This window comes from Urocampus carinirostris, chromosome 9 (genome assembly GCF_059441175.1).
Source record: "Urocampus carinirostris isolate Australia breed hairy pipefish chromosome 9, RoL_Ucar_1.0, whole genome shotgun sequence".
Classification (NCBI taxonomy): Eukaryota; Metazoa; Chordata; class Actinopteri; order Syngnathiformes; family Syngnathidae; genus Urocampus; species Urocampus carinirostris.
Genome location: NC_142357.1, coordinates 36482082 through 36506925, shown reverse-complemented (window position 1 = coordinate 36506925; position 24844 = coordinate 36482082). Strand labels below are relative to the sequence as shown.

General features: G+C 39.6%; 1 protein-coding gene across 2 annotated transcripts; it reads left to right on the top strand.

The window, feature by feature from the left end:
• The first annotated feature begins 566 nt into the window (after positions 1-566).
• zdhhc5b (zDHHC palmitoyltransferase 5b) lies at positions 567-24841 on the top strand. 2 transcript variants are annotated; one of them, XM_088343615.1, is made up of 13 exons: positions 567-701; positions 5401-6475; positions 9185-9306; positions 9384-9541; positions 10894-11066; positions 11145-11247; positions 11320-11411; positions 12197-12329; positions 13686-13794; positions 13881-13987; positions 18385-19229; positions 19303-19326; positions 21440-24841. In XM_088343615.1, exons 2-12 carry the CDS (start codon positions 6327-6329, stop codon positions 19319-19321), a joined length of 2010 nt encoding a protein of 669 aa, XP_088199741.1. In that variant the 5' UTR covers positions 567-701; positions 5401-6326; the 3' UTR covers positions 19322-19326; positions 21440-24841. The 2 variants fall into 2 exon arrangements, with proteins under 2 accessions (XP_088199741.1, XP_088199740.1); XM_088343614.1 differs by lacking the exon at positions 19303-19326.
• Positions 24842-24844: the final 3 nt, after the last annotated feature.

The following is a 24844-nucleotide window of genomic DNA, read 5'->3' as shown; positions in this document are numbered from 1 at the left end:
ACTTTTGTTTACCTTTACAGTTGGAAGTAAATTTATGTGTGTATTTTGAGTATATTGTTAGCAATAAAAAATACTAGGTTAATTGTTTTCAATATGTTTTCATTGTTTTACTCCAATGAGATTTTAATTGTAATTAAATAAAGTAGAAAAGTGTTCAACCTAATAAAAATACTAGGTTCACTGTTTTTTAATCTAATTTTGTTTGATGTATTCCAAATAAATAGGATGACTTACAATTGATGGAATTATGAAAGTACCCAAGGTAATAATCATTTTAAATGTATTTTCCAATGTGTATATTATTAATAATAATTATAGTTTCGTTCATTTAGTTGTCTCCATCACAAGGTTCACGGGAAAGACAATTCAATCCAGTCGCTGAGTTTTGAAAGTATATGTATATTATTAAGAATTAATATCATTTTTTTGTAATTAAAAATACTATGTTAATTGTATTTAATATTTTTTGTGTGTTTTTCACATATTTAATAAGATTAATCAAAATCGAAGAAAGTAAGAAAGTGTACAATCGCGCCTCCTGCCTTCTGATTGGCTGTCGGCCCCACCTGGGAGGAGGAGCCTCCAACTCTCCTTTTCCGGGATTCCGTTGTCGGCCTTGACGAGCTCTGCTAGCGGCTAACTAAAATTGGACCGAAACTGCCGTCATCCGCCAGCAAAAACACTCACTATTTCCTTTCAAGGTACGCCTGCTTTATATTCTTATAAAATAACAACAGATACTGTTCAATATTCGATTAAACCTGACGTTGCCGTGCGAAGGTATAATTGCGGCTCGGCTAACTCCGTTAGCCAAAACTTTCGAGGCAAGGTTAGCATCAAAAAATAAAACACTGAATACGTATTACGTAAAAAAAACGCGTTAATTTATTGATCGGGATGCTACGTAACGCTACGTTAATTACATGTGGTTGATTACGTTATTTCATGATGATGCCGACTGTCCCTGGCCTGTTCCACGCCAGCTATCCATTGTAAAATATAATTGGTGATCAAAATGCATATTGATAAGAAACTGCGACTAATAGTTGTTTTTTTAACCGTGGTAATGATTGCATTATTGCACGATTGATGACGTGCCCGTTATCTCGAGCTGTGAATTGTTGCGGTGACATGACGGGCGTCGCAGAGATTTTGGGATTAACATGCATTATAGTGTTGGGGGGTGAACTATGTGGGGGTGAGATGATTAACAGCAGACACAGTGTCAAAGTGTCATCAACAGTTTCGTCCCAACTCGGTTGATTCCGTGTTAGGGGCGTGGGCAAACGATTCGATTACGTTGTTTCTACCAGATCCGTTTCCACTCTTTTTAGAACTAGTTTGTCAACTACCTAGTTTGTCAATTGGTGAAGATTTTCTAAAAGTGAGTAGGATTTAAGAAAAATCAAATTCCAGTGTTCATTTTACCTCTGAAAAGTGATGGGTCCACTTCCTGTGCGGAGTTTGTATGTTCTCCCCGTGCTTGCGTGGGTTTCCTCCGGGCACTCCGGTTTTCCTCCCACATTCCAAAGACATGCATTTCAGGTGAATTGGCCGGTCCAAATTGTCCCAAGGTGTGACTGAGCGAGTGAGTTGTCTGTCCCCATGTGCCCTGCAATTGGCTGGCAACCAGTTCAGGGTGTCCCCTGCCCACTGCCCGGAGATGGCTGGGATGGGCTCCAGCCCACCCGCGACCCTAATAAGGATAAGCGGTACAGCTAATGAGATGAGATGAGAAGTGATGGGTCCTGGGGACTCGCATGCTCAAAAATCTATGGGTCCCAACAGAGATCAATGGGTCCCCAAAATTTAGTGTGCTCCAGGCCCTTAAAAACTGTCGTATTTTTCCTTACAAAATACAAAAAAATCTTTTTTTTTCAAACATGTTTATTTATGTAGTTTAACATGTTATATTGTACATGTGTTTCCTTATATCATATATATTGTTAATGAACATTTTGTTGTGAGACTCTGAGTTGCTCGACATGAATGAGGTTTATTATAAAAAAAGTTGAAAAATGAAGTCGCTCGGACGTTCACTGTAGAAGGAAAAAATACATGTAAATATAATGGAGTAGAATAATACATTTTCTTATTCAAATTACCGTAAGATCCGGACTATAGAGCTCACCTGATTATAAGTCGCACACACTACATTTTACGGGCATTATTGGTTTTGTCCTTACACAAGCCGCACCTGTATATAAGCCGCATGGGCCCACATTAAAACATGTAGCAAAGTCAAAAGCTTATCCCAAATTTGACTAGGTGCCGCGATTGTAACTATAAATATAGTATACAACTCAAACACCCCAATCGTCAACATGAACTGAAAAGGATACCTGTAATTAGAATTTAATGCAGACCTTTAAAGTCCGGGTCCTGTTGAAAGTAATCCAATGAAAAAAATGTATATTTCCAAAGTTAAGGGTGGGAAAAATATATACCGGTATCCACTATTGTCCGCTGCAACAACAAACAGATTTAACTCAGCTTCACCGCACTTCCCGTCAGCCTACGTTTACTCCGCCCCTTCTTTTTGATTAGCTCGTAGAAAACACATCACAATAAGTCTCTAAAATAAATACATTACAAAAATATACAGTTGCAAATACATATTATACATGGTTAGACATATTTACAAAGAAAGACGGTACACCGAGAGAGTTTTCAAAGCTTTAATAATAATAATATAATTGTCACACACAAACACACTTCTATTCCATAGTTTATGAATAACTTATATTTTATGTCGACAAAACTGTGTATTATTTGTGATTGCAACATCCATTGCAGTCTGGTCATCATTGGAAGGGGGATGACCTCATGTGCAGTCCCTTCTCAAGGTTTCTTCATTTTCCTCGTGTTGATGTTTTTGAGTTTTTCCTTGCCCTCATGTAGGTTTTAGATCAGGGTATGGTGTCATAATAGTCTGTGGTTTGCAATAATCTGTGGTCTGTGCAGTCCTTTGAGACTCTTTGTGAATAAGGGCTTTACAAATAAACATGACTTGACTTGTTTTGAATATGGTATTTAAACGCACAGGTTTTACGTCTTTTGCAACAGTTGGATCAGGTTTACATCAGCACAACAGCACCGCCTGATAGCATTTATAATTTGCTTACTCAGAGATGAATTTTAGTAATTCTTCTCCTGAATATTGACATTGGTAGGATAAAAACTTTACAAAAACGGATAAGATTTAAGCGAAATAAAATGCTGAAAGCTGTTTCAAATGTTTGAACGCTCCGTTCCCGAAATATATTTTCACATCTTTTACAACAATTGTAACTGGATTATGGCAGCAATACTCTGCTATTTAGATACAATAATCCCTTGTTTTTTTTTGGGGGGGGGGTTGCGTTCCAAAAAAGCCTTTCGATTGTGAAAACTCGCGAAGTAAAACGATATCTTATATATTAGATATCAGTAACAGAATATAGACGACTATATCAAAGTAACAACTATAGATCTAAAAATAAAAACACACAACGCAGAATTGCAGTTGATTGAATGGCCTTTATTGTCGCTATACTATACTACAACAAAATTGGAGGGATTCATCTTCTGTGTAAGAAAGTGATGTAGGGAGCGGCCAGTTAGCTGCACAGTAGAATCGGGAATCCTGGGGTGAGCCAGGTATTTATGATGATTCAAATATAAGAGTCTCAAATGTAGTCGTTTCCCACAAATTGCAGCTCCATGTCGTCCGTTTCATTGGTCATGGATCTGGTTTTGGTAAGATACAGTCTCGGCAGGGGTGGCTTGTCAGAGTTGTTACATAGCCTCGCTGTAGCAGTAGGCCGGACCTGCTGCCCCGCTATTGTTATCTTTCCCCACGCCACGTCAGTCTCTTGCCAGACCCGATAACAATCCACGAAGCATCCGCTGGTGATCGCCATTGTTTTCTTCTCTTCTGACTTTTGTAGGAGTCTGACGCAATTGATGAATTTATTTTCAATGAAACAAGCAGCTAAAATTCTAGCTGTCGTTGTGCATTGCAGTTTCTTTTGTGTGTACCCATTGGCTTGTGTGCCCACCCTGCACTTTGACTGACAGCATACACCACCCTATCACAGTCGTACACACATAGTCCCACCCAACACACACACACAAAACCCTCCGCAACTTGTCCCTGTGATTGCATTTGCTGGGTGTTTTCTGCTCCATAACACAATGCATTGCGCAATGAAAATCCACTAAATATCAGAACTGTAAAAAAGTAAAAGTAAACTGCAATACAGCAAGGGATTTCTTTAACAGGAAATACATATTTGAAGTACTTCTACTAAATCTTGAATAAAACATTGCTTTAATTAAAAAATAGATACTTTCCATGTTGAGGTAGAATTGAACTAAAATAAAATGCTGTCTCAGGTTTTTAAAAGGTCTGTGTTCAAACGATCAGAATATGTTAGTTCCTACAGATTTGTTTTCACTGTTTTTACGAACTAGTTTTTCAACTGACAAGTGGGTTTATAGGCGAATATTTTTTAAAAGGGATTTAGGTGAAATAAAATGCGGAAAGCTGTTTCGAGTATTTGAATGCACTGGTTTTACATCTTTTACGATGATTGGACCAAGTTTGGGAGGGTAATTTGGAAAACAAATTTTGTTAATTGTTCCTCTAAATATTGACATTGGTTGGAGAAAAACATGGCAATTTACTGAATATGGATAGGATTCATGCAAAGGAATTGCTGAAAGCTGTTTAAACTTATTCAAATTAGGTAATCCATTTGGAACCTCCGTTACCCCATGAAAAACTATAAAATAACAAGCAAATATACAGTAAGTACTACTTATGTGTAATAGATATGTACACTGTCTAATAATATTTATTTGACCTGGTCAAGAGGAGTAGCGGGTGGTCGCAGAGAGGGGAGGAGACAGCTAAGGTGTATTAAAATGAAATGGATTTGAAAACTTCCATTTGCAAGTGTGGCTTTAATAGTGGCATTATCAATAATAATCCATTGCCGATTGGTAAGGGCCATGCAACTTAGCTTGGGTAACCATGCTTGTGCCTTTTTTATATTTCTTAAGAATCGTGAGCTTTGTTTGCATGGTTATTGAGTTTTTGCTCTCCCTTTAGCAATGCTGCAAGCTTTGAGACCCATAGCGGATTAATACAGTACAAATAAACAAAGTAATGTGTCATAGACTCCTGACAAAATTTGTACCGTAATTTCGTTTTGAAAGAAATGTGACATATTTAGCTTAGCTTTTTCAAATATCTTTCTTTGAATTTCAAGATCTGTTTTGGCAGCGACTCCTATTCGAGTATTTTCTTGCGATAAGACAAGCCTTTAAATGCCGCTTTTGTTTGACCAGCATCATGTTACCCTTCGCGATAAATAAGGGCCGCATTCATATTCACGTTTGTTTTTTTGTTTTTAGCTTCCTTCGATCTGCCGTCACAAGGTGTGGAGGAGTAAGATCACGAGATCAAGCTTTAAGGACCGACACGCTTCAGACCATGTAGCGGCCATGTTGCTGGCGGCTATTTTTCAAGGCTGCACCATGGGAGTGGAGAATTATGTGCAGAAAGCGTGGAGGTGGGAAAGGTTTCCACATCCCAGCCTGGACGAATGCGGTGATGTTGCAGGAACGTGCACAGAAATGAGCTGATTTATTATTATTTTTTAGATTTTTATTTTTCCTTTCCCGTTGTCATCGATACTGAGGCATGGACTTCCTTGGAGTATTTTAAAGACTACTGTACATTGAAGCAACTTTCCAGAGACTCATTTTGGAATTAATCAGACAGTGTGGAATCAACAACGCCCTACCACCCACCCCAGTGCCTAAAAAAGCCCCCCTCACGGGACAATCAGCAGCAACTGTGCTCAATCCTCCGCCTGTTTCCATCTGTGTGCATCTCCTCGGCGCCTCCTGGTTCTTCATCTGCTTAATCTTTTATTTTCATACTTTCTGTGCAAGCCTGATCATCGGAATTCAAGCACAAGTTCATTTTATTTAAAAAGAAGTCTACAAGATTGCGCTTTTGTAAGCACAAGCTGGGTGTTCAAGTTCCGATTTGATCATCTCCTCAACAGACATTGAAGCCATACAGAAAATATTGAGTTTTCTATCCTTATTTTTGTAACATATTGCTCCTTTTTATGCTTAAATTATAATTCCACATAGAACATTTTATATTTGCATATTTAGTAGTGTAACTGTGTATTGCTGTATGAATTTAGTGCGCTTCAGGTCAACCCATGGCCTCTCTCAAACAAAAACTACGCCATATCTCTCTTAATAGCTGCTAGAAGATAATAGATATTAGATAGGCTTCCCTCGGTTTTGGTCTTGGGTCTCCGATGTCGGCTTTCAGCACTGGGGGTGTCGGGGGAGGAGTGGGCGCCCAAGTTTCGGCTCCTCCCCGGCCATTCCGACCCAGCCGATATGTTCCAGTGTCGGCAGCCACAACCTTCCTGGTGGGATCCACCACCCTCTTCTTCTGCTTTACGTAAGTCACCCCGACCCACCAACACGCTGATCTTATTTAATGTACAGTACAAATGCACTGTAAGGTTTGTTTTTCCCGAACTGAGACTAACTTGCTTCTCAAGAACTTGAATCCATCACGAATCCTGAAGAATTTGCACTTATAGATTGATAGTAAAATAGGAATAACTTTTCCTACCCCGCATGTTCGTTTTACATCCGGTTGGGGCGGAGCTGGATTTGAGTAACACGGCTTTGATTTTTATTTGACAGAAGATTTCGGACAATGTGATGTACAGAACAAGGTTGGATGGTTTCACAAATATCCCATTGAATTGGATGACAATCACTTATATACTAGGAGGGCAGACTGTGAACAACAAAACTTGACTCCAACCCTTTGTTTAGACCAGATCTCGCAAGTACTGATATATTCAAGTCCTCCTGCTGACTGCAAACTAAAAGCACCTCTGAATAACAACTGAATGAATGGATATATCAAGAAATCATGTGATTATATCAAGAAGCAAATACCTTATTTATTTGTATATAAAGCACTCCTAACTTTTTTAGTAAAATCAGTATCATATTTTGTTTCACTATTTTTCAACTCAAACTAAGCATTGTAAGTGACAAATGTTGAATACGTGTGCCCAAGATTAAAACCATTCATTGCCCACGTAAACTGTGAACACAATACCAACATACAATTTCCATTGTAGTTGTTCCATGTCCTTAAGAGTCCGATTCATCAGCAGCTACAGCAAAGAGTTGTTTTCCTCATCGTGCTTATTTGCGTTTATTTGTATCATTCGGGACAACTTTGTTTTCTCCATTCTCTAACATTTGTTTCTGGTACTATGACCAGAAATAGTGTGATAATGAGATAAAAACAGATCCCTTTGCTGATGTCCTCTATATCGCTGGTGGTCTAGTTAGGATTCTGCGCTCACCCCCACAACCTGGGTTCGATTCCCGTTGCACCCAAACTTTTGCCATTGTGTGGGCGGCATTAGCTCAGGAGGTAGAGCGCTCGTCTTGGGATAAAGAGATCAAGGTTCGAATCCCGGCTCTTCCGTGTTACATGTCGGAAGTGTCCTTGGGTAAGACACTGAACCCCAAATGCCGCCAATAAGCAGGTTGGCGCCTTGCATGGCTGCACGGCCGGTTTGGTGTGTGAGTGTGTGTGAATGGGTAAATGTGTAAAGCGCTTTGGGAAGTCTTAATTGACTTGAAAAGTGCTATATAAATGCAGGTCATTTCATTTCATCTATATTTTTCGACTGATCAATTATTGCACTTCGACTGTGTTTTTTAACCATTGTTCTGGGACACACCAGTGTGCTGTGAGACTTTTACTAGTGTGCCACATTATTTAAATAAAACGTGCCATTGCTTTCTGCCAGTACTTATCCTAGTAACAGTACCATTCATCAATATCAGGAGGTGGCAGCACATTACTTTTTTTCTTTTTATAGCCGGTAGTATATTTAATTAATTGTTTTGTCGTACAACGTTTTCTTTGCATTGATAATAAAGTAAATGGAACACAGTTAAAACCATTCGCATGATTTTAATCAGTATTTCTTTCTTTACTAAATTAAATGAATAAACAGAACGTAATGAAAATAAAGTTCCATTGACAACAATTTTTGCTCATCCTTCCATCCATTTTCCGCACAACTTACCTTCACTTGGGTCGTGGGGATTTTTTTCCCTTTTTAAGTGTTATTTTTCAAATTTTTCTAGAAATAAAACAAAGTTTAAAAAATCCTAAAACTTGAAAACAGGTTAAAAATATAATAACATCAAAAATTCCAGCAAAACTATTAACAAATATGAATAAACTGTTGTAGCCATGGTGACCACAGAGATAAAAACTTAGGACTGTCAATTGAAACTTAAAAAGCATGAAACTCATTCCGACAATTAATTTTTAAACATTTTAGACATACAGTGTGCTCTGGGATTAACTACCAAAAATAAGCATGCCTTGACTCAAAAAATGTTGAAAAACACTGCACTAATACGGTACCGGGAAAACCTTGAGTATAACGCGCACCCTAGAAAATGTGCGTTATACACAAATTAATATGGGATATAACAGGGGTCTCCATTGTGGTACCCACAGACCAGAAAATATCTCACCAGTACTGGGTCATCGGGATTTTCTCGTAAAAATATTGTTTTAGTGGTCGACTGAGTCAATTTAACCCTATCACATCCAATGTCAGCTGATTGGCATCTTACTCAAGTCACTGGCACTGTATTCAAAATGGATCTTTGATGTCTCTCAGCGTTATTGGTAGTTAATTAGATAAGGAAATCAGTTACAAACTAACTGGTTCATTGAGCAGGTTAATTATGAACTAGCTTGTTTGTTGTGGTATTTAACTCGTTCACTGCCAGCTCAGTTAACTCATTGCACGCTTAGTAAAGTAGCAAATAAAGGATTGACGTCTAAACCTGCCAATGGTAATCATCCTTGTTATTGAACAAGTTAACCTGGTAATAAGATATTAACGACAAAGTAATTACATGATAAATTGTTAGTTTAGAAATACATTTCAAACTGGGTGCCCTTTGCGCTAACTAGTAACAAATAGTAGCTCTCAACTTTAAAAAGGTTGGAGAACCCTGGGTTATAGTGACTCATTTCAATATTTCAACAATAGATTCTGAGAACTGTTGTTTTGTGAAAGTGACAAATTTATTTTTTTGCACCTCCCAGCTGTCCTTGGCTCTACGAGTATTTCTCCCCGGTCGTTCCTATTTATATTGCCGTGATCTTCCTTTTCACTCTGGCCAACTTCTGTATGGCCACGTTTATGGATCCGGGGGTCTTCCCTCGAGGTAAGACGGCTCGATCAGCGTTCCATAGGAAAATGTTTCGGCGCCTATTTGGTCTTATGATTATGCTTGCTCGATAGCGGAGGAGGACGAGGACAAAGAAGACGATTTCCGGGCTCCGCTCTACAAAACGGTGGAGATCAAAGGCATCCAGGTGCGCATGAAATGGTGCTCTACCTGTCGCTTCTACCGACCACCAAGATGCTCGCATTGCTCCGTCTGCGACAACTGCGTAGAGGTACGTGCAAAAACTACAAGTCGACCGATTATCAGCACGATACTTCGACGGATATTGGTATCCTTCAACCAACCAGTATCATTTAGTCATTCAACTGGCCAATTAAATATATTTAGAACTGGGTTATTTGAGTTCAGATGCAGCATGGCCTCTCACCCTCTCTCCTGCCTCTGACGCTACCCATCCCACGCCTTCTGATTATATAAGCGACAAGCCATTCAAGCAGAAATAATGACATTATAGCGGAGTAAACCGAGGCAGCTCTGCTAACTCCTAAATCCCGACGTGCCTGTGAATCAAGACCGCTGATAATATTAAGATTTCAAAATGTAAAAAGTGTAGATAACTTGTTTTAGGGAAGCCCCTTGAGGTGGGGACTGATATATTAGCTCTTATTGTAACATTAGTTCGTCACTCAAGCATGTGTGTTTGTGATTGGGAGAGAGCATTCAAAGGACGCTTAACTGGAAGGCTGAGTGATTAGCTTTTACCGTAACATTAGTCTGTCAATCTGGCTCTAAAACAGGAGAGCCTACACTTCAATTTGCATTCATGTTGAAATTTTGATGCATTATTTTCAAGTTAATTTAAGTCATGTTGGTTGTTTTGACATTTTTATGAACAATTGTAAAAAAAAGAATCAGGGAGATATTACGTTTATTAACCTTTATGCGAGTTACTGCTATGCCTTATTTTATTTCCTACACTGTTAGTTTTTTGGTTTAGGTGAAAGATTCCTCATGCGAGTTGTGATGAAATTCTAATTTACTGTAAAAAGCTTCAGGGAGCGATTAGTTTTATTTGAGTTTACAATATATATTCTTTATTTGTTTTTGCATTATTAAAAAAATCTTATGCCAATATTTAAACTTTTACTGCAAATAAATATCAGGCTCCAAATGATGGTTATCTGCCTCCTTTTTATACTAATACTAATAATCAGTATCTATATCGGCCCCTGAAAAACCAATTTCATTCAGGAATCATTCATTCAGGTCGATCCTTGGTAAATTTTTATGATTTATTATCTTGGAGGAAACTGGGTTATTCCTGCTAAATATTTGTTATAGAACGTATAACTTTATTTGCAAAATCAATGGGTAGAAAATAAAAAAAAAACATTAAAAAAAAATATTTATTTCCCTTGAAAACAAGAAGCAAACTGCGATTTTATTTTTTGAACAAAATCGCTGTATTAAAAACCAAATGAAATTCTCTAAAACCAATAATTGAATGTTTTTTCCCCCCAAAATCAATTTCCAAAGACTGATTGACCTGGAATGATGACATCATTGTTGAAGTTTCTAATTGAGATTGTGTCTTTGATTTCCAAACCAACTGTCCTCTGTCAGGACTTTGACCACCATTGTCCCTGGGTGAACAATTGCATCGGGAGGCGCAACTATCGCTACTTCTTCCTCTTCCTGATGTCCCTCACCACCCACATCGTCAACGTTTTCGGCTTCGGCCTCGTTTACGTGCTGCACCACCGCCAGGAGCTCGACACGCCGCACGCCGCAGTCACGTATCCTTCCCTTAAATGAACTGAAAATTCCAATCTCAGTCACGGGTCAGGCTGTCCCCTTAACTCATCTGCCACCAGTATGGCTGTCATGTGTGTCGCTGGTCTGTTTTTCGTCCCAGTTGCTGGTCTGACTGGGTTCCATATCGTGCTGGTGGCGAGGGGTCGGACCACAAATGAGCAAGTGCGTGCAAAAATGTTTTTCATTTAAAAAAAGAAAAAAAAAGATAATGGATGTTGTTTCTGTCCCACTTAGGTGACGGGAAAATTCCGTGGAGGTGTTAACCCTTTCACCAACGGCTGTGTGAGGAACATTTCCCACGTACTTTGCAGCTCGCTGGCACCAAGGTCAATCTTACATTTTCAAATTTCCAAACATTCCCTTCTCTCCTATTGTTTCTATCTTGTTGTGTTTGATTGTGTTGAATCAGCTGGTGCGGTGAGAAATTTTAATCTTTAGATTTTTTGGGGGGGGGTATATATTCATATTAAGCCTATTTTGATTATTTTTTCTTGTACAAATATGTCGCGTGACTGCGTTAAACCGAATCTGATATGAATATATTCAACAATAATAATGTAATACTCTATTATAATAACTTGGTTTCCTGAATGAATTATTGTGAAATGTGCTTAAATAAAATGTCCCCCTTTTACTGCAATTAAAAAGACATCAAAAACAATAAAAGCAACTTAAAATAGATCCTGAAATGCACATGGAACCTATGGAGTTGTCTTAAAACAGGTATAATGAAATCCCATCCTTCAGCCCACATTGCAACAGCTGCAGTCTTCCGATATTCTTTTTTGGAGAATCCAGAGAGCAGGGAATTAAATCACTTAGACCAGAGTACATACAAGTCTTTTAACACTTCTTTGTTTGTCTAAGAGAGAAATGGGCAGACAAAGGTTATATTCATTACATGATTAAAGACAATTACCTATGACACTTTTCAGTGAGTCCAGAGAGCAGGGAATTACAATATTCCTAAACCAGAGGAGATAAAAGTGCATCAGCACCTCTGTGTTTGCCTGTAAGAGAAACGGGCAGGTTTTGGCTATATGCTTCAAATGATAAAAATACATCTTGGTTATATTCTTGAACCTCTATGTTTTTGTTGTTGTTTTTGCAGGTATACGGGTCGTTCCCGGAAGCCTCAGACCGTGGAAATCCAGCCCCCCTTCCTCAGGCCGCCTCTCACCGAGGCACAGCTAGAAGCTAAAGTGCTGGACAATGGTATCCAGAATGATCGACACAGCACAAGAGTAAGTATAAAAGATCTCCACACGGTATTTAAATGACTCTATGAATATCCTAAAAAAAATCCTGGCTCTTTAGGCCAGAAAATCAACAAAGGTCTTTTCTCTTTTTCCATAAATATTTGAAGTCTTCTCAGGAGTTGTTCATTGAAACCAGGACCTAAAAATTATTGCGACATTCTTGTCATCATTTTTCTCTATACAAATCCTATTTCCATTTGACTCTTTCATTCTAGACCAGTTGTAGGAAAACCTGGTCTTTCTCAGCCACTAGTTTCCCTCCTCCAACACAGCTGATCACCAATCCTGTCCATTGAATCAGCCGGGTTTGAGGAGGGTGACATGGTTAATTGGCAGAAAACAGCTTCTCTACCTATAACTTAATTTGTTTTTCGGTTTTTCTTTTTCTTTTTTTACTTTGGTGGTATGCTAAACCCCTCTGCAACACAGCAAAGTTCCTTTGAACTGTTTAAATCTAGGCTTAAAACACACTTCTATTCTATAGCATATGAATAACCTATATTTTATGTTGACAATATCTGTGTATTATTTGTTATTGCAACATCCATTGCAGCCTGGTCCTCATGTGCGGTCCCTTCTCAAGGTTTCTTCATTTTCTTCATGTTGAGGTTTTTGAGTTTTTTCTTGCCCTCATGTAGGTTTTAGATCAGGGGATGATGTCATAATAGTCTGCTGTTTGCAATGATCTGTGGTCTGCGCAGCCCTTTGAGACTCTTTGTGATTAAGGGCTTTACAAATAAACATGACTTGACTTCAACAGTTGATCACCAAGTCTGGTTGCAATGTTTTTCATTAAAGCAGTGTTTGATGTGGGGGACATCGAAAAATCTAGCAAGCTCTGACTTGGGTTGAATTTCAGATTCAAGCTTCGAAATCATCGCCCTCATGTGGGGTAAAAAACATCTATTTTTTGTCAATTTTCTTTCATCAAATGTTGATTGTAAAAGAATTCCTTACCTTAACTCTGTTTGCCTTTTGGATTTGAGCTTTCAACTCGTCGCCGCCATGTGCAGAGAACATATCTTCTTTTTTCTTTTTCTTTTTTTGTCACTTTTTACTTTGATGGAATGTTAACATTCTTCTATTACCGATGAGTCCAATCACTATTTGATCACCACTTCTGATGACAAAAAGGTTCCCTAGCTCTGACTTAGTTTGATTTTCAAAAAAAAGGCATTATTTTTCATGAATTGCTAAACATCCCTAAGATCAGCTGTGTATTCAAAGTTGACTGGTTTTAATCTTTCAGACACTTTTTTTTATTCTTTATCGTGGCTTAACTGTGTATACAATACATAATAAAAATAGGGTTTATTTTCTTTTTCTTTTTCAATATTTTAGTCAAAGAGCAGCCTGGATCAAATGGAAAGCCAGTCAGCCGACACAGAGCCGCCACCTCCTCCTAAACCGGAGCTTCGGTATCCCGGACTTCCTCGCGGCGACGCCGAGGGTAAGGCTCTCGCTCGGAATTCGGATCTGAGCTCAAGTTGTTTTTTTATTCTCCTACGGCTAACTTCTTTCTTTCCCTACTTGTAGAAAGCAGTCTGTTGACGGAAGGCGTGCCCATGCAGTCCATGTACAAGTATCGACCTGCATACAACAGCCCGGGAAGAAACCACAGTGCCCACACGCATGCCGGAAAGGTATTCTTTTCAGATAGGTTGATACTCTTTAATAAGAAAGTATTGAAGCCCAGGAGATCCAAGCTGACTAAAATATATTAAATCTATTAGGGGTAATTTTTCCATTATCAGACAATATGTACTTACTAATATACTTCCAAATCTATATGAAAAAAAAATAAAATTAATTAAAATCATAGTTTTGATCATATTCCTGTTAAATTTTCATGGTTTTATTTAAAGGAATAGTTTGTTTTTATTTCAAAACGTCTTTTCAACGATGGCTGTTTCATGTTCTCAATCGAAATACCGGGGTGGGGCTGCAGCACATACAAGACCAATGTCCAGGATAAGCAATCAATCTTAAGTATCAAGCGCAAGCCTAACCCACCGACTTTGACAATAATAGTCGTTGTTTAGTCTGATGGTGTTCTGAAATAAAACTTTTGGGCAAAGGACTTTCTGAAGTAAAACAAAGTTTTAGCCCTTAATATTTATAAAAATAAATTACAAATCGTATCTTTTTTTATTATTAAGAACATACCGTAATGTTTTCATAATAATCCAAATTATTTAATTTACATTGTTTTTTTTAAAGGGAAAAAAAAATATATTTCTGCTGTCAATCAAGCAGGAGGGGGGGCTACCGGACATGTCTAATGTCCAGAAAAATAAAGCGATCATATTTGGTTTTATTTTCTTTTTTTTTTTTTTAAATAGCATTTTAACAAAGTCAGTTATTATTTGTAAGCACTCCTTTCCTTAATGCTCTTTTCCTGCTGTCAATCAAAGCAAAGGAGACGGTCCTACGTGGCAGACAAATCCAGGAAAAGCAATCGAGCGTACGTGGTTTTATTAAAACCCTAAAATGTATCTCTTATACCGTTTTCCATGGTGGCCTTTTTCTGCTGTCAAACTATGGGAGGCGGGCTACTAAAGACACGACAAATGTCCAGGAAAAGCAATCGATCTAGAGCATTGAGCACAGGCTCATTCACTTTGATTGACATCCCATAAAATGCCATTCTGAATGAAAATGTTACTTTTTTAACTGCAGCAGGAGTCAAAAAATATTTTTATGCTTTAAATGAATCTATTTGAATTAAATTTGAATACTTAATCAGGTAAAGTTTTTCTTTTTTACATTTAACAATTCTGAGGAAAAAGATGATAAAAAAAATAATAATTAGAAGGTGTTAATGAATAGTAAGTACATATTACATAGTAGCAAGGCGCTACTTGAATGACGAATAGACTTTTTTATGTAATTGCTTGTTATTGGATACGTTTTTTCTTTTAAAAGTTCATTTTTATTTTATGTTGGCACTCTTGGGCTTCCATACAAAACGAAATCTAAATGTGTGGCTTTGTAAAAAAAGATGGGCATTAGGTAAAGCAAGCTCCCCTCTTTTTTTTTCTTTTTAAATTTATTTTAAATATATCACTCAGTGGCCATCGGTTGATCCGTAAGTCCTCAGCAAGCGTCATGTGTGTTTCCCTCCAGTCTGTTTGTTCGAGTTGATCTTACCCCCCCCCACCCTGAAATGCATCGACTGGAATGCGTCGTCGGACATATTTCGTTATTCCCATTTCTTGTCTTTGACGTTCGGCATCAGTGCCTGTTGCGACCAGTCAATGTTTCCTGTAGTGTGATGACGGAATAAAGCAGTGGTTCTCAACTGGTCTGAATTCAGGACGCACCATCCCACTGTAATTACAAGCCGCCACCCAAATCAACATTGAGAAGCGATAAAGATAGCTGATGTGGCAATGGGAGTGACAGCGGTTACCAGGGAAATGCTTCATGGAAAAGGAAAAGTTGCTTCTAATCTTTATCAAAGACAAGGAGTTGGCGGGGGATAGCATTAGTGAAGCTTTTATTTGCAAAAATGCGCTTGCCATATACAACTGGTACAAGTGGTGGTGAAAGTGATACTTCCTTCACTTTTAAAGTAAGCTGGGGTTGGTTTGAAAGATTCAAACATAGAACAGACATCCATCAGGCTTACTAGGCATGGGTTAGGGTCTTTAATGTTGTTAAGATCCACGTTTTCTTAATATTTTAGGTATTTTTTTATGGGTGGAACGGATTAAAGTACTTAACTATGGGGAAAAAAATGTCGGTACTCAACCGACAACCAGGGACGCACTATGGTTGAGGACCGACGTATCACTGTAATTGGTATAAAAAGTATGAAAAAAAGTGCTGGTAAGTATGTATTAAGAACATATTACTCAAAAGTATGAAAATGACCCAAAAAAATGACTGTTTGATATGACCTTTAAATGTTCAAAACAGAATATTTTCTCTATCACCTATGTGTTTTCAATGCCCAGCTGAGTTCAAAGAGCCTTTTTATTCCACCACGCCTATCTGCATTAATTTTTACAAGAGCCGTTGTCGACTTTGAACACATTAGGAAACATGAAAGGGGGGAGTGGTGAGGGAAGGGGTGAAAAGTGATTTCATGCTTGTCCTTGCGGTTTTCTGTTAGTGTAACGTGAAAATGGTGAACGTAAGAAAAGGACTGTTTGAAATACAGTCCAAATGCCAACCTCAACCCCCAAAAAGAGGTAAGGAATATTTTACCCAAGCGCCACACAAGGAGCTCGACAAACGCTGCAATGACAACTTAAGCCAGAAGATGGCGTCAGCGAGTGGAACATTTCAAAATTTGGGGAAGCAACTTTAAAAACAAAAAGGTTTTTCAAAACAAGTTTTTATTTATTTATTCAAGATGGGGGACACAAACGATCATCTGCGTGTTTGAGACCACTGATCTACTCCTAAGTAGAGTAATTGACCCTCAGTTACGGTTTCCTATTACTTTGCAAAGGCAAAGGTCCGTGAGAGCTCCAACCCACTCAAAACGGGTCCGCGTCCCACCAGTTGAGAAACACTGGATTAGAGCACAGCATCCAACAGCCCCAATTCCCCCCAACCGCCTGTTTTCCCCCCTCCCACTGTCAAACCGCCACTCCCTTAGACCAGCTGTGTTTTCTGTGCTGCCTCTCAGAATTTTATCCTGTGGTAACCAGTGTTGGGCACGTTATTGGAAAAAAAGACTTTTGTTACAGTTACTAGTGACTTCATCCATCCATCCAATTTTAGTACCACTTATCTTCACAGGGGGTGCGGGGCTCTTGTAGCCCATCACAGCTATCTTTGGGCAGTGGGCAAGGGACACCCTGAACTAGTGGGGAGCCAGTCCTATTTACTTCATTAAAAACGGATTGCATTAACCCCCCCTCCTTGTCGGATTACTGACACAGCTGTGAGCCCTTTTCAGCATAATGGACTACAGTATCCTATTTATCCTATATTTATCTTTTTCCTTAACTCATCTTGAGTTAATCTTGTATTTTTATATTTTTAATATTCATAATATTCTTTTATGTATACATGTTAGCATAAGTAAATGGAAGGGGACCAAGAGGTAGACCGTGATTGATGTGGATGGATGGTGTTATGAGTGCACTGCAGGAAAGAGGTCTAAATCTAGTGGAAGCTAGAGGTCTTGTTGGTGATAGGAATGAGTGAAGAGATGTTGTAAAAGGATAGTGGGATGTTTGGACGCGTTCTAAGGGATGGGCAGGGCACCCGTATGATGCGGCAGGGGTAAACCAGCGAAAGCTGTCGGGCCCTGCTGTTTAACAGAAGAGTGTGTTGTGTCACCCTGACCCGACATGGCCACTTTCTTGTGTCCCGTTTCATCTGGAGGGACGAAAGCATGACCGACTTGGGTGCCGAGGTGCTTCACTTGTTTGGGTGTTTGGGCATTTGAGTTGGCCGTGGTCCAAAAAATGTGTGTTTTTTTGCTATTTTTTTACCTTTTTAATTTTCTTTGTTATTGTATGTGTTTGTCTTGCTGTCGGTCACCCCTCTTGAGGGATATGACCAAGGTAGATAGATAGATAGTTTTATTACGCTGGCAACTGTGTGGACAGCAAAGTAAGAATTTTATTGTGTAGGGAATCGTGGTTCTTTGCTGTACACATGACAATAAACGCTTTGAATCTTGCAGAATTCCCTCTTATGAGATATTCCCTAGTCTTATTCTGTTTTAGCCACCCGCCGAAGGGATTTAGTGCGACTCAGCCTCTCGGATGTGACACAATAGTCTTAAGTGGTTCACACTGAATATAGTGTGCAAGAATGCTTTTAGATAGGAAGACACCATGCAAGGACAGGTCACAGCAACCTCGCGGGGGAGCCTAATGTTTCTATCTAATATCTGAGAAGCCTAACACCAGGAACATGTTCCTTTGTAACAAGTTAATCCCAACACTGGTTGTAACACAGGTGGGACTTGTCGGTCTTTCTTCATCCTCTCCTCACTTGTCATCCTCATCACGACCCCCCGTCCCTCTTTCAACCCCCTCCTTCCCCGCTATATCTGTCTTTCTGCTCTCCTCAGGTGATGCGCGGAGAGAGTCTGGACTCTCCGTCTCCCTCCCTCCTCCACTCCAGCCGCCATCCCAGTTACCGTTCGGAACCCAGCAGCCTGGATGGGGCCACGGTAGTGGCAGGGGGATCCCGGGGGCTGGGGGAAAGAGGGGAGGGCCAGGGGGGTGTAGGTAGGGGAGCATCGGGTTACTCCCTGACCGGTCGCTCCCACACTTCATACCCGTCATCCCTGGTCCTATCGGGCGGGGGTTCACACTCCTCTAGCCTGCGGTCGGCGCTCGCCTCCAACCTTCCCCTGGCCACGCTGCCTTCGGAGGGCACCACGGACACCAGCTACAAAAGCCTAGCCAACCAGACCCCGCCACGCAACGGCAGCCTGTCCTACGACAGCCTGCTGACCCCGTCCGAAAGCCCCGAGTTTGAGTCGGCCGCCCACGAACTGTCGCCCCCCAAGCCTCGTCCCCAGTTCCTCAAAGCCCACCCCGAAGCGTCCCCCCTGCAGGGCTACACGTCGCCCTTCCTCTCAGCTCAGCTCAGCCAGCAGAGAGAGGGGCATCTACACCAGGGCTCGGCCACCTTCTCGTCCCCGCACAGGGCTTACCTGCGCGCCGTGAGCCCGCCACCCGACACGCTGCACCTGCTCCAGCATAACCACGACTCCTCGGCCTGCTCTCGGATTTTGCGTAACTCGGCGTCGTCGTCGGGGACCCCAGGGGCCCGCTCTCCCCCCGTGTCCCCGCCGCCCCGTGGCCTCTCCCTGGGCAAGTCGCAATCTTACACCGGGGAAGCGGGGCCCCAACACAAGCTTCGGGGCATGGGTGGGGGAGGAGTCGGAGGAGGGCTTCAGGCGCCACAGTGAGTAACGTCTCGGCTTGCTCCGTCCCCTTTTTCTCCCTTTTCGTCCTAATCTCCGTCTTTTTTGTGTCAGCCATCCTCTTCCTTCGTGATCTCTGTGAGTTTTCCTTTTCATCAGACAGAAATTTAGTGTGAGGAGCATGCAGGCATGAAATCGTTTTTTGGTCTACTTTTACTTTTGTTGCCCCAACCTTGAAGGTCTTGCCGGTTTCATGAGAGATTTTTAGAGCTGTGTTTGGAATCTGGTCCTTTTCACTATTTGTGGCTTTTTCACCCTAAATATTTTCTCTCTCTACCACAATACAAACACATTTAATTCCTCGAAATAAAAGCACTTTATACGGCTGCATAATGTTCCAACACAAACCAGATTTTACAGAACACAACATGAAAGGAGGACGACACAAGAAACATTCCCACATGTGAACAGAACAACAGTGTCACAAACTTGATGATGAAATATCAAGCTGGCACGCCAACTTACGGTATATTAGCATAACATTAAAGGCTATGCAGTATATTAAATCTATTACTGAACAAGACATGAAAGTTAGACAATGCAGAATGTTTGGAAAAATAACACTTTTAACTGAACATGAAAAGGAGAAGATGGGAACATGATGTAGAAGGAAACATGCTTGCGTGTAGGTGGAACAACTACATCATGTTCCAACACCATCTAGCTGTAACTGAACAAAACATTAATGTAAGACGACGCGAAACGTTCCCTCACGTGAACGGAACCACAACTAGAGTGCATGAAGATAATACAATAAAATATAATGCATGCATGCTAACTAGCCTTTACTGAACAAAACATAAATTAAAGAGGATGCAGGGAACATACTCCTATGTACCCAGAACAGCTACATAATGTCCAACACCAACCAGCTTCAACAGAACAAAACATGATAGTCAACACTCGAAATACTCCCACATGTAGACAGAACAATGCGAATGCAATGGCAACAAGACCATGGATTTTAACGCAGGCACACTAGGTCTTACTGAAAGTACATTAAAGGAGGATGAACAGAGAACATACTTCCTATTGTTCAAACACCAGCTCTAACAGAACAAAACATGAAAGTAAAACAACTTATTCCTGCACGTGGATAGAACAATGATAGTGCCATGGCGACTATACCGTGAAACGTAATGCAGGCACACTAGCTGTTACTGAACAAAACATGAACGTAAGACTGTACGAATATGTTGAAACCCTCATTAGCTTTAACTTGATGGAAAGAAGACAAAAAAAGAAAAAATCCCAATCTCCGATAGAACATTAACTACAGAGCCTTGATTGCGAGACCATGAACTATAATGCAGGCATACTAGCTCTAACTAAACAACACATGACAGGAAATGACACAGGACATATAGCCTAATGTGGGTAGAACAATAATAGGATCTCCTCGATGGCGAGACCATAGATTGGTGAATTTGCCAGACAATGAATAGTAACTGAGGGTACAAGGAGTTAGGGCTGCAACAACTAATCAATAACATTAATTACTAAAAGCATTGGAACCTTATTACATTGAGTCGTTGTGTCATGTAATCTGCAAGTCACTAACTTCGTCAAGTCGATGCTAATAAGGGGGTACACTGAGTTGTAGTACCACTTTCGTCTGGCAGAGGGTGCCAAGACTGTTTTTATTAAAAAGAACATTTTTTAAAATATTTTTTTTAATTGAACATTACATCATTACAAACAAAGTTGGCATGACAGTTTCAACTTTGTATTGTTTGACTGTTGATCACGAAACAAAGTAACAATTTTCATGAGATACATTTAAATGAATATTGTCAAGTTAATTGACCAAAACTTGAATTTTCTTATTCTATTTTATAATGAAATATTCAGGTTTTTTTGTGCACTAATTTTCTAACTATCCGAAACTTGTATATTTTAATAAATAGGAGGAAATTTAAAATGTCCTCAAGAAATCCGATAAATCGAAAGAATAATCGAGTGATTCATCTATTATAGTAACAATTATTGTATCTTTTTTTTGTTTCCGAAATTCACAGATAAACTGGTTTTAACTCAGTATTTTTCTACAAAAAAACAATTTTGCTCATCTGTGGACTGTAATGACCCTTCCATCAAAATCCACATATAGTGAGAGAATTCCAAACACAGCTTCAGTTATGTCTCATTCTGCCGGATGTGATTTTCAAAATTGCCGCCTTGTGCCCCGCAGGTCGTCCTCTCGCACAATCACGGCCAATCACAGCGCATCTAAGCCGGGAGGCGGAGTCAAGAAGGTGACTGGCGTGGGCGGGACCACGTACGAAATCTCTGTTTGAGGATTGGTTGACGAGGAGGACGCTAAAAGGTTTGTTGCGCTTCAACGAGGACACAGTATTTGTGGGCGGGGGGCGGAGCTAACGAGCATCAACCAATCGAGGACTCGTCATGTTGACGGACCACGCATCCGACCTATGAAAAAAAACCACGGTTTTAGTTTTATAAGTCCTCCTCTCTGAAATGTGCTTTTATATCCACGTATGGCGGCAAACGTACCATGTGTAAAATTGTTTTGGTCTACGATTGACGGCTGCATCAGCCACGCCCAAATCGTGGCAAACGATTGAGGTTTTATTTTGAAATCCGCAGGAAACAACAGAAAACGTCTTCTTTGAATGTACCTGTGTCATTTTTTGTGTGCGTGTGTACGCTTGAGACTTTATGCAAAATGAGTTCTGTAGCTTTAAAAGCATCGGCCGTCTCCTTTTCGATGCTGGTTTGAATCCCTGACGTCGGGCTTATTTATTCAACCGGATATTTAAAAAAAGAGAGAAAATGTCAAAACAGTCCCTTTTGGTTGTTGTGCATTCGTTTTTTCCAACCTTGTTTTTTTGTCCCCGACCAACAGAAAAAAATAATAATTTTGATAAATCACTCAATTATGCACTAGTTTTCACTTTTATTTCATTTTTTGAACCTAAAGGTGGTGTATGTAACTTTAAATATATTTTACTTGATGACGCTATCTTCTGGTTGAAATCATTGTTGCAGGTACTTTTGATGCCCATGCAAGTATGTGAAATACTTAGATGCGCTCGATTAACTCTTTTTCATCCTTTGGGGTTTGATGTTCGGCTTGTATTTGAAACGGCCCTTTTCTTACTTTCACCATTTTCATCCTACAATGAAAGAAAACCACGACCACGCGCGTGATATCACTCTGACCCTTCAACCACTCCCACTTTTTTTCCTTCAGCGTCATGCTAAAATATGACAAAAGTAAGAAAAAGGAAGATAGGCACGTGGGACAAAAAGGCTCTTTGAACTAAGTGAGGCATTGTCAACACATACTCAAGCGACAAACCCCACCTTTTAAGAACAGGATTAGGCTAACTTTTTGAGTGCTGGGACGCATTAAGTTTAGAAAATGGCACAGGGGCAAAGCCAGGAGGAGTAACTCCAAGTTAATGAATCTTCAAATTAAAAATGAAACACAAGTAAGAGGTTTACAACTAGACATTCCCGAAAAAGGTTTTTTTTTTTAATTTAAAATCCATACGAGATAATTATTTTAGACCTTATTTTTGAATAACCCAATTCATTTTTTTTTTGTATATGCCGATATGGTCTTGATCCGATGCCTTTGTAATGCATGGGGAAAAAATATATTTTTTGATGTATAATGGATTTATCGTTATATACATGTTGATATTTATATTTGCATATTATATTTGATTTTAGACTTCTAAACCCTCAAAATCTAAACCAAATAATGTATTTTTTTATTAAAAGGACAGCGTGTATCATTGTATCACCACATGTTGCTTTATAGTGTCATGCAATCGAAAGCGAGTGCTAAAAAGCACAAGGAAGAATACAAACTATGGAGACTCAAAAGTGACCAAAACACAACATTTTTCTTCCGCCGTGTGTTTGATCTTTTCGAGTACCCGTAGCAGCAAGTTGGCTGACACTTAGGTCAGCCCCTCTCCAGGCTGGGCTCGTCTTGTGTAAAATCAAATTTCTTGACCTACGATTATTTAAAAACAACCTGTGTGTTGATGTAACAGCTCGTGTATTTTTGCTCTGTTAAACCAATATTTTTTTTAAATAAATACCACTAGGAGGCGCTAAATAATACACACGGTCCGTTTAAGCACTCGATAAGGATTAAAACAATGACCTAAAAGTGTTTTCTTTTGCATGACTTTAATAAATACCTTAATCGAACAAAAATGTTATAAAATCCATTTGACAAAATCCATCCATCCATCCATCCATTATCTACACCGCTTATCCTCAGTAGGGTCACAGGGGTGCTGGAGCCCATCACAGCTATTTTCGGGCAGTGGACAGGGGACACCCTGAACCGGTTGCCAGCCAATAACTCACTCGCTCATTCACACCTTGGGACAATTCGGACCAGCCAATTCACCTGAAATGCATGTTTTTGGAATGTGGGAGGAAACCCACGCAAGCACGGGGAGAACATGCAAACTCCGAACAGGAAGTTCGATCTCATGACCTCAGACTGTGCCGCCGTGCTGCCCTAGACAAAATCCACTTTTTCAAAATATTTACCTTATTCATGGACAGAATTTTTCTAAAAATAGATATCTTTATGGAGGAGACAACAAAGGGACGCTGGGTACACATTTTTTCTTAATTTGTAGGGTTTTTATAGTAGGCCGGATCAAAGAACCGTAGTTTGTCCGCCATTGCTTTTTAGATTGTTCATAGTGAAGCAAATTTTTGTTTTTGCTTTTTCAAAAAATTGTATGCTGTAAGAAGTGAGACTATAATACCGCGACAACTCGGTACATTGCAAATAGCTTTAATTTGAAATGTCCGTTTTTCTCGCTGATTCTTTGCCCCCAAAGAACTTTTAATTTGGTAAATAATGACCAAACATGGAACCAAAACAAGTTCCCATTATTCAGTCATTAAAAATAAATGATCAGATTCATTCTAAATTAAAAAAAAAAAAACTGGTGTGGAAAAAATAAATAGATCATCTATGTGAGTTTGCACTATTTTAGCATTAGCATTCCCCTCAAAAATCACTCAGAAGTGTTTGTTTTATTTTGAAACCCAAATGGAACTGTTTTTACATTTTTAACTCTACCAGGCTGCATCTTGTCCATGCTGATTGTTTCCTTGGTGCACAAACGTGACTTTTTTCCTTCTTTCTTTGTACCTCTTGCTCTGGATCACTATTTGGTCAAACGCATGACTTGCTCAAAAATAAATCATTGGTGATCCTGTTTTTTTTTTTTCCCCCTTCCGATTCAAACCTGTGTGACTGCCTTGTCGATAACCGTAAGGCAAAAAGAGAAAATGGGCAATCTCTTTATTTCTTCTTTTTCAGGATGTTTGCTGAACAATTCAAACCTGTGTGCCCGATAATCGTGAGAAAACGATAAAAAAATTGTTAATCCTGTCTTTTTTTCCCCTCTGAGGACGATTGCTGAACGATTTAAACCTGTGTGACGATAATGGTGAGAAAAGAAATATTGCTCATGTGGAATTGGACTGATCTACACAAATATCTGTACCACTTTTCTTTCTTTTTTTCCCAAAAACGGCCTTAAAGATTTTTCGGGGGGGAAGAATAAAAAGGTCAAACAATTACAAAGTT